Raw genomic sequence first — 12,095 nt, 5'->3', positions numbered from 1 at the left:
CAATCAGGAGAAATGTGAACGCAAACGGGTTATATAGGCCTTAATTACCATAACTGATGATTTTTATGTTAATCATGTCTTGAAAATAGGCCTATTGGTCCGATGAGATGCACCTGTTAGTTACACTGTAATGCTTTCCGATGCATGATGAGGTACTCTGCACACACCAGCCCTCGAATTAAGGATCTGAAGGGCACGGCAACTTTTTAGGGCAAGTTGAAAATTGCCTTGGATTTTCACTGAAAAGGCAAGGCATCACGGCAGTTTGTAATATTTCAAGAGGGCATCATGGCAACTGTTGGAAATTTGAGAAGGGCACCAAGGCAATTTCTCAAAAGTGAAGAAGACACACACAAACATAGATAGATGATCTTATAATGAAGGGTCAGGGCTGGGACACCGACGGCAACTTCATTAGAGGGCACGGCAAGTGACTGCCTTGGGTAAAGGACATATTTTGAGGGCATTACGGCAGTGGGGATGGGCACCACGGCAAAATGCCATGGGTGCCGTGGGTTAATTCGAGGGTTGGCGAACACTCCAGTTGATACTCCGCGATAGCACACCGCGAGCACGTGATATCGCACCCATAGACATACCACCTTGTTTGTGGATCGCACCTGCGATAGCAAACCGCGAACATGCGTAATCGCACCCATAGACAATACCACCTTGTTTGTGGATCGCACCCGCGATAGCACACCGCAAGCATGCGTAATCGCACTGCGCGAACGCGATATCGAGGCTAGAAATCTTTGCATTCAAAATCTAGTCGGATTTGCTGATGCACCATGTAAAGCATTGGAAGCTCAGAAGTAAACACAGCCAATCACAATGGGCAATCGCATCAAAAATATTACTAAAATTGCACTTCAAACAAACTTTAGACTGTTTAAAATCTAGGCAAATTTTACTCAAAAGATCAAAAGATACACTCATCAAAGTATATAACTTTCATCCAAATTTCAACATTAACAGAATCCGTTGCAAAAAACGTCAACATTGTCCAACCGATATACTCTAGCATCGAATGTGTAACTATCGGATGCAAATTTGAAACTATAGAGTTCTCGATTGAATTGTAATTTACTTATATCGCAGAAAGACTGCTTTGTGAACTCATGTGTATTAAACTTATGTCTTTGTTACCCTGTCATCAGGGGTGCCCCTGAAATAATAGGCGATATGTCCAACCTACTACTATATAGCTTATTTATAAATTATATAATATTTACTAATATAGCTTGAATATGATTTAGCATTTTATTTTAGCTTTTATTTATTTTTGAGTTAACTTTTTTTTTACCACTAACACTGTCATTGGCTGCCATTGCAGAGATGCTCCAATATTGGAATAAAGTGTTTTTATACTTTCATTTCTGTGCAATATCCACAATCCCGGTCCAAAAACAGAAACAGTGCAGAGTACAAAATGAAAGTGCAAAATAAATTGAAAAGTTGGAATTTCCCGGAAATGCATTTGCTATTTACAGCCAGTCTCCCACTTTACTCGACCTTTGACCGCAAATATCAGCTGGCCAGAGCAATTAGCAACAAGCAAGACAGCTTTGGAAACCAATGTTTCAGGTTATAAGAAGGAATATTTCAGACTTAAAAATGCCTTTAAAATTTGCGGCCAATATTTCTATGATGTTTCCTGAGGTCAGCAATTTGCTAGACAGATATGGAGCCGCCAAACAAGCGGGGTTTGAAGCTGTTGAGGTTGCATGGCCTTATGACTTCCCTGTTGATGAAGTTGTTGCTGCGAAAGAAAAACACCAAATGCATCAAGTTTTACTGAATACTTATGGTGGTAAGATTAATGTTGAAAATGAGGAGTACATATTTTTAACTTAAGCTTTATTCTGAAAAAAAAATCACTAGACCAGTTTTGAATTGATCTATTAATTGAATGCTGATGACGGACAAATGTAACTAGTTAAGCTATAAATACATTGCGACAAATCTATTATTATCCATGAGATTTCAAAGCTTTATGTGCGACATGATGATACTGAGTTACTGTGTGGATAGACCAATAGAAGCACATTAATAGTGGAAGTCTGTAAATCAGCATCAATTTTAAAATGCATTTTTCTCTGTGAAATAAGTTTAAGGGGGTACTACACCCCTGCCCAATTTTGTGCCTATTTTTGCATTTTTCTCACGAATTATAGCGCATTGGTGACAAGTAAGATATGTATATTATAGGGGCAAGGACTACAACTACTGCACTGGAAATTTTATTTCAGCACAGACAATACAGTCAAAAATGAGGGAAAACCAATATTTGATCAATAAATCAATAACTACTTGCCTTGAGTTGCTGAATTTTCAGTGCAGTAGTTGTAGTCCTTGCCCCTGTAATATACATATCTTATTTGTCACCAATACGCTATAATTTGTGAGAAAAATGCATAAAATTGGCCAGGGGTGTAGTACCCCCTTAATGTTACCGAAATTTATTTTGTGACATACCAGTCATGTCAGTGTCTTCAGGAGCAAATTTTGCTTATTTTTAATAGATTAACACTTCTCCGACGTGTCTTTTGAGCAACTTTGTTTACTTCCAAATTTCCATTGCTTTACACGGTATCACACCTCACTGATTCTGATGCAATTTGAGATATAGCTGACAGCTTGATCGCCGATTATCAGTGCCTACATTGAGGATAGACTTCTTGATCAAGTACGTGTTACCAATTACCGCGTATACCGTACATGATGTAGCTAACTTGATGTAGCTAACTTTGGTTTGTTTTCTAATATTAATTTTTGTACACTACTATTGATTCCAGGGAATAAGCCAGGTGATATAGGCCTTGCTGCATTACCTGACCGACACGACGAGTTCAAAGAGAGTCTGGAGCGTTCCATTAAATATTGTAAAGCACTCAAGTGTCCAAGGTATAGTATGTGATATAATACTGTGATCATAATGAATTTGAAATATGGGCAAAAGAATTCAAGTGTATTATTATGTGGTTTCAGCAACAACAACAAAAGAAGAGCTCAAATAAGGCATGCAGGCATCTAGCAGAAAGCACCATAAAACATGATCCATCCAGTGTAATCTGGTGTCCAATATCTTGATGCTTTGTTTCTGTCGGTTTCTAAAAGAGTTTTTGTGTACAAAAGTTCATGTTTCCTTGTCCCCACCCAAGTGACAAAGTTAATTTAATGGTAATGGTTAAATGATGAATTAGTGCATACTTATACGTACCTTATATGTAAATCACATCACCATTTAAAAAATTGACTTTCACAGAATTGTTATCACTGGAGTCAGTAAATCATGGAAAAAGTGGAGATTTTGTAAGTCCATGTCAACCTACAGGAATTTATATAAAACAACCCAGCAGGAATGAGTACACTACACAAGATAACCATTTTTTTAATCTGTATCTGTATCTGTAGCAATACTGCTCAACGCTTCAGGTGAAGCCAGACGAACAGGAAATGGTTGTGCACATGCGGAATGCTATTTATTGTAGTTGCTTTAGGTGGTTGGTTGCTTGATTCTTGAATTCTTTTGAGTCTTGTATCGTGGTGATGTGGTAGGGTAGTTTGTTCCAGTCTTGTACTGTCCTTGGCCAGAACGAGTACTTGTAGCAGTCCTTATTTGCTGTTATAATTTGATATGAGTTCTGATGGGAGTGCCTAGAAGGACGTTGGACCGGCAGCCCAAAACAACCCAAAAGAGTAGAAACTGTTACAGCAATGACAGATCTCAAAATTAAAAAATCTCTTGCAAGTAACACATTTCCACATTTAATATAGATACATTTCCAATTATAAGTAGAGTATGCATACAATCAATTGTTTTCTGTTGAGATGTAACACACCAACCTCAAAATTATTCATTTTTGATGAAAGTTAATTTATAAAAAAAAATTATTATCAATATAAAAAAACACAATTTATTCACAGGTTACACATAATGACTGGGAGAATTCCAGAATGCAGCGAACAAGACAGAACAGCACTTGTGGCAAAAATGGAGAAAACTTTTGTTGAAAATTTGAAACATGCTGCAGACAGACTGAAACAGGTAAGGGTCAAAAAGTCTCCGGTCTAGGAATTGGGTGAGAAAGAATGCATTCTTGCAGAGATTCGCAAGTCACCTTGTCTTCCACAGAGTGAATAACAATTGATACAAGTGTTGATCTCACACTGGGTGAAATGTTAAAAGCTCTGAAGGTGGTGATCTATCAAAGCAGACTGCACAAAAGAAACAATTTTAAGCCATTATTGCACGCATTGTTCAGGAAGTGTTATAAACAGGGCCGTAGTAAGCGGGGCGGCCAGGGATGCCATGGCCGCCCCATTTTTTTGAGAAATTTGCTATGTTTTTCTTTATATCTTTATTTCAATTTGGGCATATATTTGTGTTTTGGCCGCTCCACATTTATGATGGCCGCCCCACATTTTTCAACCTTGCTACGGCCCTGGTTATAAAATCGTATCTTAAATGAATTTTATGTGTGTTGACCCTCATTTCCCACCCATCATCATATTCAAATGGTATACACTTTACCTTCCCATTTTAATTACTTGCAGGAAAACATCCTCGGCTTGATAGAACCTCTGAATACAAAGGTCAGTGTACCTGGCTATTTTCTTGACAATCAATACAAAGGTTAGTTTCCATATTTGTACACTATAGTCTGCATGGTTTATACATTTGTCTTCAAATAGAAGTGATTGCTTACCTGTGGAATTCAAATGAACAAAATGAATGCTAATGAATAAAGTGCACAATAGTGTCAAAATATTTAATGTTTCCTTTCTTTTCAGTTCTTAAAAACCCTAGTTCATCATGCTGCTGTCTTCATGACCCCATTTTCCCTGAATTCCTGCCAAAAGTCTAAATCTGAAGCAGCAATTGTTTGTGGAAATGAATTTTTAACTCCACAATTTGCTTTATTTCAAGTTGCGAATACATTTATGCTTAGCACCATTTGTTTAAGCCTCAAATTTCTAATAAGCTTGCATTCAAAATCAGGTATAGTTCTTCAAACCCACTGTAACACTCCAAGTATTAGATCAAGTCATTAGACATGCATATTGGCGCTTAGGCTGATGAAAGTCAATTCCGAGTTTATCGTCCCTTTTTTTTCCAGGTTGGTGAGGTGACTTTTTCATTTTTCATTATTTCATCAGATTTCATTATTGACCTAAAATGTGTGTCGATTTAAAGCCACACTCATACATGTTATTTATAAGCATGTTTTTATATGGGTAGGGACTAGAAAAGTTAGAAGAGGGCATGGTTTTGCTTCCAAGTTATGAATTTATATGTTTTACAAACAAAAATATATGTTTCCAATTGCTAAAAGTGGTGAAAACACTGATACTTTGAAAATAATGAATTATTTTGGCATTTTTGAAAATTTGACGCGGGTGTTTTTGGTTACCAAAAAGTGACGCGGGCGGGGGACGATAAACTCGGAATTGACTTTCATCAGCCTTATCAGTTTGTGAACACCCTAACTGAACACCCCTACCCAGATGGAATTTGAATGCTACTCTATTGGAACTATGCATCACAGTCTGTATTTGTCCAATTTGAGAATCTCAGTACTTTAATAAACTTAATCTTGATCTTCTTAAGTGTGACACTAGAGCGTTAACCCCCCACTCCACCACATATTTTACTCACTATTACAGGGAAATTGTAGGGCTGAAATGTGTTCTGTTTAGATGTTATGAACGAAAAAGTGATAACCTTATACCACTCATAATGTGAAACACTTGTTTGCTTCTGATATCAAAACTGCTAGTACAATTTAACTCAAAACTTGGGAATCAGATTATTATGGTACAGGCCTCAATGTGAGGTACAAAACACAATATGAAAAAATCTGACCATGCACCTTTATAAATAAGTATCAGATTTCAATCAAGTCAAAATATGTAGTTTTATTTGTTGCTGAGGCTAAATATCTGTTTATCTTTGGGTGTTGCGTGCATCATTCTTTAAGGTCTCATATTGAAATACCCTATCACGTTTTCACACAGAAAGAAGGCAGGATTCCCCTCGCTAAGTGCGCGCCTCAGGAAAGCTCGGTCATAAAACGGATGGATTATATGCATCAGTGATACACCCTGCCCAGGATTTTAACAAAGAAGGCTAGCACAGGAAAGCTGCAGGATGGCGCACACCTTCCTGTGTAAGGGAATTTCAATATGAGCCCTAATAATTCCTTACCTAAATTGTTCTTTCTTTTCTTTTAAGCTGTTGAGTTTATTCAGAGAGTAGGCAGTGATAACATCAAGCTGCAAATGGTAAGACTTCTTTTTACATTGACTTATTTCCTAAAAAGGCTCATTGTTGGAAATATGAAACTTTCCCCAATTTATGAAGATGACATTGTTTTCCTAATATGTGACATGATCTGCTCCATGGGGGGCCAAAGGAGGTATTTTTGAAAATTGAGTTACCGTACTGTAATTATTACTTTATACAAACAATAGGCTATCATTTACTGAAAACACCAAAGGTCTAGTATACTTGGTTCTTAAGTTCTGAGGTTTTGTGATGTTTATTTTCCTATGTATTTTATTGTTTCTTAGTCCATATTTTTGCCTTTATCTCAATTTAAAATTTGCCGCCTTTGGCCCCATGGACCAGATTGTGTCACATATAGGACCCATTGCTGGAAATTAGAAACTTATTTTGAGATTTTCAGTTCTCCGCTTTCTAAAAATAATGTGAGATTATGTGTGTTTTGATTTTACAGGATCTGTTTCATGTTCAAGTCATGCATGGCAATATCTCTAACATAATGAAAGAATTATGGCCATACGTAGGTAAGTGTGTGTCAGTCATACATGCATTTATTGGTCTCTTCCAATTTGGCATGTACATGCAGTACATCTTGGTTCCTTTGGTTATTATTCGCCATAGAAGTGATATTGTAACAGGATTTAATACCATAGCAATAGGTGAAAGCAATTTTTGAATATATCGCCCTACACAAGTACGTTCACATGGTACCTCTGCATTGAACTATAGAAAAACAGGGATAAAGACCTGGATCGAAATTCTATAGAATATTCATATCATGCTGATCACTGTACACCTGTAAGATTAGTATCTTTGAAAAGAGTGGTATTGTATTCAGTCTATGATTGCAGACATGCACAGATGATGATAGTGCAACCTGCTTATAGTGCACTGCAGGGGGATATATTCAATAATTGTTTTCACCTACTTTCATGTGAATAGCACATAATTGTGTGAAAAGATTGCCATACATGCATGTCATAAGTTAGTGTTGATGACAATTTTACTATAAAAACAAGCCAAAATTGCTATTTCTTTTTTGTGTATGAATTAGATTAAAAATGGCTGCGTATCACTTGTTACTGGTGAAATGAGACAAATTAATTACAAGCTCAAATTATGTTGAGTGTTAATGCTTGTCTAATTCAATAGTCTGTGTATCAACATCAGACTCAGAGTGTGTGCACATTGATTCGCTAATTTCTCTCCAAAAAGGCTATTTTAACATTATAAATAATCTAATTTGTCTTTCAGGTCATATACAGTTTGCTCAGTGTCCAAGTAGACATGAACCAAGCTTTGAAGGAGAGTTGAATTTTGATTACATTTTTTCTTACATTGAGAGTCTAGGCTATGATGGTTGGGTAGGAGCTGAATATAAACCTTCTGGTTAGTAATACTAAAATACTTTCAAAATTGTTAAGATCTGTTGTTTCTGAGAGTTGAGCAAGAAATTGATCTCTATATTCTTCCTTATTGCATAGCATTATATGGTTACTGTAAAAGTGGACATTTTTGCGCTACATCATTATTTACGCATTCCAAGCAAGTACCTTGTAAAAAGCGTCACACACATTTATTCCCTTTGTGTATTCGCTGGTGTAGTGCACATTAGAATATGACCATTGCTAGGTCAACTGGCTCACACTTTCTTTGTTACGAACCACTGATCGAAATGATCACAACACAAAGTCTATGGCATATCGTAATTTGGAACAGGTGTATCAGAGCTCAGGCTTGAACCCGTAACCAATGGTTACTAACGTGCACTACGTCAGCGAATATATGTCAATGTAAATTTAAAAATATGTGAAAATAGGAGTACCCAGAAATTTAGATCCCGGGGTGCGCTTGGCAAGAATAAAATAGGCTGATTTTGCATGTTTTGGGCACCCTCTGCACTCGCCTTGATATGCCCCTGCAGTTCATAATCAGCAAAGCACAAAAATTTAACCAAATTGTACGTTTTACTTTTACAGTATATGCTATTGCTCACAACTTGCAAAGTGTTTTTAGTCACCTCTTCTTGCCACATTAATTACTCGCATTTTACATTGGTCTCTTCATTCAGTTTTGTAGTACAGCTATATTTTCTCCTAAGATTGAGGACTAGGCATAACACAAATTGATGGTGGCTCAGCGGTAGAAAGACGTATATCCATTATAGCCTGTGATGTGCATGAGTTCCCTAAAAGCACAAGTGTTAGAGTAACTCATGCTTATCATAGGTAATCATTCACACAACAGCTGTTGGATATACATCCTTCTGCCACAGTTATCAATATTAAGGGTAGACGAGGTATTGTTGGTCGAAGCAACCTAAAAATCGATTTTCATTATCTAGATCAATATATTATTGAAAATTAACACCTTGATGTTTTGCAAAAGTTCATTCTACAAATCGTATACTTTGCAAACTTGCTTAATTTATTGTTGTTAATGAGTTATGTACATTTTACAAAAGTGTTGTTGTTTCAGCCCTCTTTACAACGTAACTCAAGAACCGCAGCACCTATAAAAGTATATCTGTGATATTTTAATTCTTCTACACGCTTCGCTATGAATTGAGCAATGCAGTTTTTGCCAAAGCTCACTACCATTCATAAGGTACTGTGAACTACCAAATCACAACAGTTTAAAATAATTAATAAACTTAATGATAAGTAACAATGAAGGAATGATCATCACCATCAAATATTTCTGGAATTTTCAGTGTATGCTGGAAACCTTCAGTGTCATTTTAGGTTGTCTGGCACATGTTTGTTTTGGTTCTCCCATGAAAATGAATGCTGTTCTTGAGTGTCATATGCCAGTTTAGAGAGTGTATTTATAAGTTAATGTTAAAACTTCATGAATCTACATCCCTTTCAACCAAGATAGTCGTAATACTGCAGTAACTTGAAAGTACACATTGCATGAAGTTACGCTATTTATGCAAGATGTAACAATTTAACTTGGTAACTTTTTTTTCTTCAACAGATTCTTCAAAAGAGACATTCAAGTGGCTTCAGAGATACAAATAACATCTTGGAATAGATTCAAAAAGTCTAATGTTCATCAGCAGCTCAGAACAACCAAAATTTGATAGCAGGCAATCAAAAACACTAACATGTCAGCCTGATATATTTTTAAATGACTTGTATGATTAAATTTGTGCAATCTGATATTCCTACATGAACTATTAGAGAAATACTGTAAGGGGGTGAATAAATATGTTGGGCTATTGTTCACAATTGCAAATTTTTTTATATATATATATATATATATATATATATATAATACTAGCGGGAGGCCTGCGCGGGAGTAAACGGGAGCGACCACTAAAACGGGAAGTATCACTGAACAGTTGAATATTATGGCGATTTTTTGTGCAGTTTTTCCACTTCCTCTTTTTCTTCTGCCAATATGTGACATGATCAAGGGGAATGAGTCACATGTCGACTAGGCTGGTCGAAAATGAGTTTACATTTGTTTCTAAAGAGGACATTTAGAGCTTTCAGAAACTGAAAACCCCATGTTGGCTTTTCTTTGCAAAGTTACATCAATTTATCAATCGCTGAAAACAATATAAAACAAGGATTTTAACTTTCTTTGCCAATATCTTAAAATCAATATTAGCGACATCCGACTCATTTCCCTTGATCGTGTCACATATCTTTTTCCTGTATATGGGCATTTCTGATACCGTACGCAGTGGCAGATTCGAATCACACGTGCTAACCTAATCCTAATCTCGCGGGGCGTAGAATGGCAATTTGTCCTTACGCCGACAACCCAACCGGGTAAACGCACTAATTCGAATCTGCCACTGCAAAATCCAGCATGGCGTTATTCTTAACTTGAGAGAAGAGACACAGTATATACAGTAGTAGACACTGTACTGCTCTGGTTCTTTACTAAATCTCATCCACAGGTTAATTTAGGGAAATTATGTTGCACAGAACAATCACATAATATAATTGACTGGGAAGGGGCCAAAATCTCACATACAGATTTATGCAAACAAACAAGGTAGATTAGAGAAGTCATTCAAATCAAAGGTAGAGGAAACGGTTATCGATCTTAATGACGCAACTTGTATACTACTGTATTCGTTCCAATAAGGGCTCATGCCCCAATAAGCGCCCACCCAGGGTATTTTCAATTTGCTAAAGGGTACCATTAATGTTAAAGTGACAGATAGATGTCGATACAGTGAAATAGCTGCAATACATTTTCTGCATCAGAAAAGCTACTAGAACCAAACGTCTCAGGACTCTTTTATAACATACGTAAATTTGTCTCTAATAAACGCCCCTTATGAAAAAATTAGATACATGAGGTAAAAAAATAAGCGCCCACCCAAAATGACTTTGTTAAGCACCCTGGGCACTTATTGGAATGAATACGGTACTAATGAAGCAACATAGTAAATCTTGATACTAAATGGGATAGTAGGAGACCCAATAGAGGCCCTGCATGCTTTTATCGATTGGCTCCAAACAAAGGATTTGAACTGGTGTCCTTCACCGTAATCATGGCGCAGTGCAGTGCATTCAATCAAATATTGTCATCAAGTGCATCAACCTAAATTATTTGATCGTAGTGCATTCCCTGGACCAAAACAAGCATATTTAAAGCACTGTACTTTAAATATGCTTTCTAAACAACACTCCAATGTGCGACATTTGGAACAATGATAAAGTACCTTTAAAGTACAAATAAAGCACAATGACTAGAAAAGTACATTTAAAGCATACTGAAAAAAGCACATTTAAAGTACTGTACTTTAATTGTACTTTATACCAAACAAGCATATTTAAAGTACTGTGCTTTAATTATACTTTATACCAAAACAAGTATATTTAAAGCACTGTGCTTTAAATATGCTTTCCAAACAACATTCTAATGTGCGACATTTGGAACGACAATAAAGTACCTTTAAAGTACAGATAAAGCACAATGACTAGAAAAGTACATTTAAAGCATACTGAAAAAAGCATATTTAAGGTAATACAGTATTTTAAAGTGTTGCGATTTGGTAGTTCACAACATCTTGCGAATGGTAATGAGCTTTGGCAAAATTGCATTGCTCATTTTCTTGCGAGCGTGTAGAAGAATTCAAATATCACAGAAATAATTTTGTAGGTCCTGTGGTTCTTGAGTTACGTTGTAAAGAGGACTGAAACAACAACACTTTTGTAAAATGTACATAACTCATTAACAACAATAAATTAAGCAAGTTTTCAAATTATATAATTTGTAGAATGAACTTTTGCAAAACATCAAGGTGTTATTTGTCAATAATTTATTGATCTAGAGAATGAAAATCGATTTTTTTGTTATTGCTTCGACCAACAACACTTCGTCTACCCTTAAAGTACTGTGCTTAACGAGGTTCCATACCATATACCAGTACCGTAAGCTTATCAAAGTATTGGTAACACAAGTATGTTCACATGCAAGCATACATTACCAGTAACCATCTCCTGTAATCAAGCCTGTATTTGTAAGTCCATTAAGTCCTTCATTTTATATAAATATGAACAGTTTTATACATCCATTGCAATATGCAACCTTAGCACAAGATGGCCGTTGTTATTTTTCAAATCTAGAAGAATAGTCATGTGACTTGTATATGTAAACATCACATGACCATGATGACCACATTAAAGTACATTTAAAGTACACTGAAAAGCACATTTTAAGTACTCTTACATTGCTGACAATACCAGGGAAAACCAATCCAGGTAAAGTATACATAAAGTACTGAAAAAGTATATTTAAAGTACACACTGATGTTCAAAATTTGGTTAAGTCCAAAATA

The 12,095-nt window shown here is 36.1% G+C and overlaps 1 protein-coding gene across 1 annotated transcript; it reads left to right on the top strand.

Annotated features, from left to right (window-relative positions):
- The first annotated feature begins 1,509 nt into the window (after positions 1 to 1,509).
- On the top strand, positions 1,510 to 11,628 carry LOC140152637 (putative hydroxypyruvate isomerase). The gene is made up of 8 exons (XM_072175061.1): positions 1,510 to 1,813; positions 2,799 to 2,907; positions 3,931 to 4,051; positions 4,561 to 4,639; positions 6,239 to 6,288; positions 6,744 to 6,813; positions 7,544 to 7,678; positions 9,269 to 11,628. The coding sequence occupies exons 1-8, from the start codon at positions 1,579 to 1,581 to the stop codon at positions 9,310 to 9,312; spliced, it is 843 nt and encodes a 280-aa protein (XP_072031162.1). The 5' UTR covers positions 1,510 to 1,578; the 3' UTR covers positions 9,313 to 11,628.
- Positions 11,629 to 12,095: the final 467 nt, after the last annotated feature.

Source organism: Amphiura filiformis, chromosome 5 (assembly GCF_039555335.1).
Source record: "Amphiura filiformis chromosome 5, Afil_fr2py, whole genome shotgun sequence".
Classification (NCBI taxonomy): domain Eukaryota; kingdom Metazoa; phylum Echinodermata; class Ophiuroidea; order Amphilepidida; family Amphiuridae; genus Amphiura; species Amphiura filiformis.
This window is presented reverse-complemented; position numbering and strand designations above follow the sequence as displayed.

What these genes read in the sequence shown, in the direction of transcription:
- LOC140152637 (XM_072175061.1), top strand. Translation starts at nt 1,579, where the DNA reads ATGTTTCAGGTTATAAGAAGGAATATTTCAGACTTAAAAATGCCTTTA. An exon ending in TTTACTGAATACTTATGGTG is followed by an intron (nt 1,814 to 2,798) that starts GTAAGATTAATG and finishes TATTGATTCCAG; the next exon opens with GGAATAAGCCAGGTGATATA. An exon ending in TCTTGACAATCAATACAAAG is followed by an intron (nt 4,640 to 6,238) that starts GTTAGTTTCCAT and finishes TTTTCTTTTAAG; the next exon opens with CTGTTGAGTTTATTCAGAGA.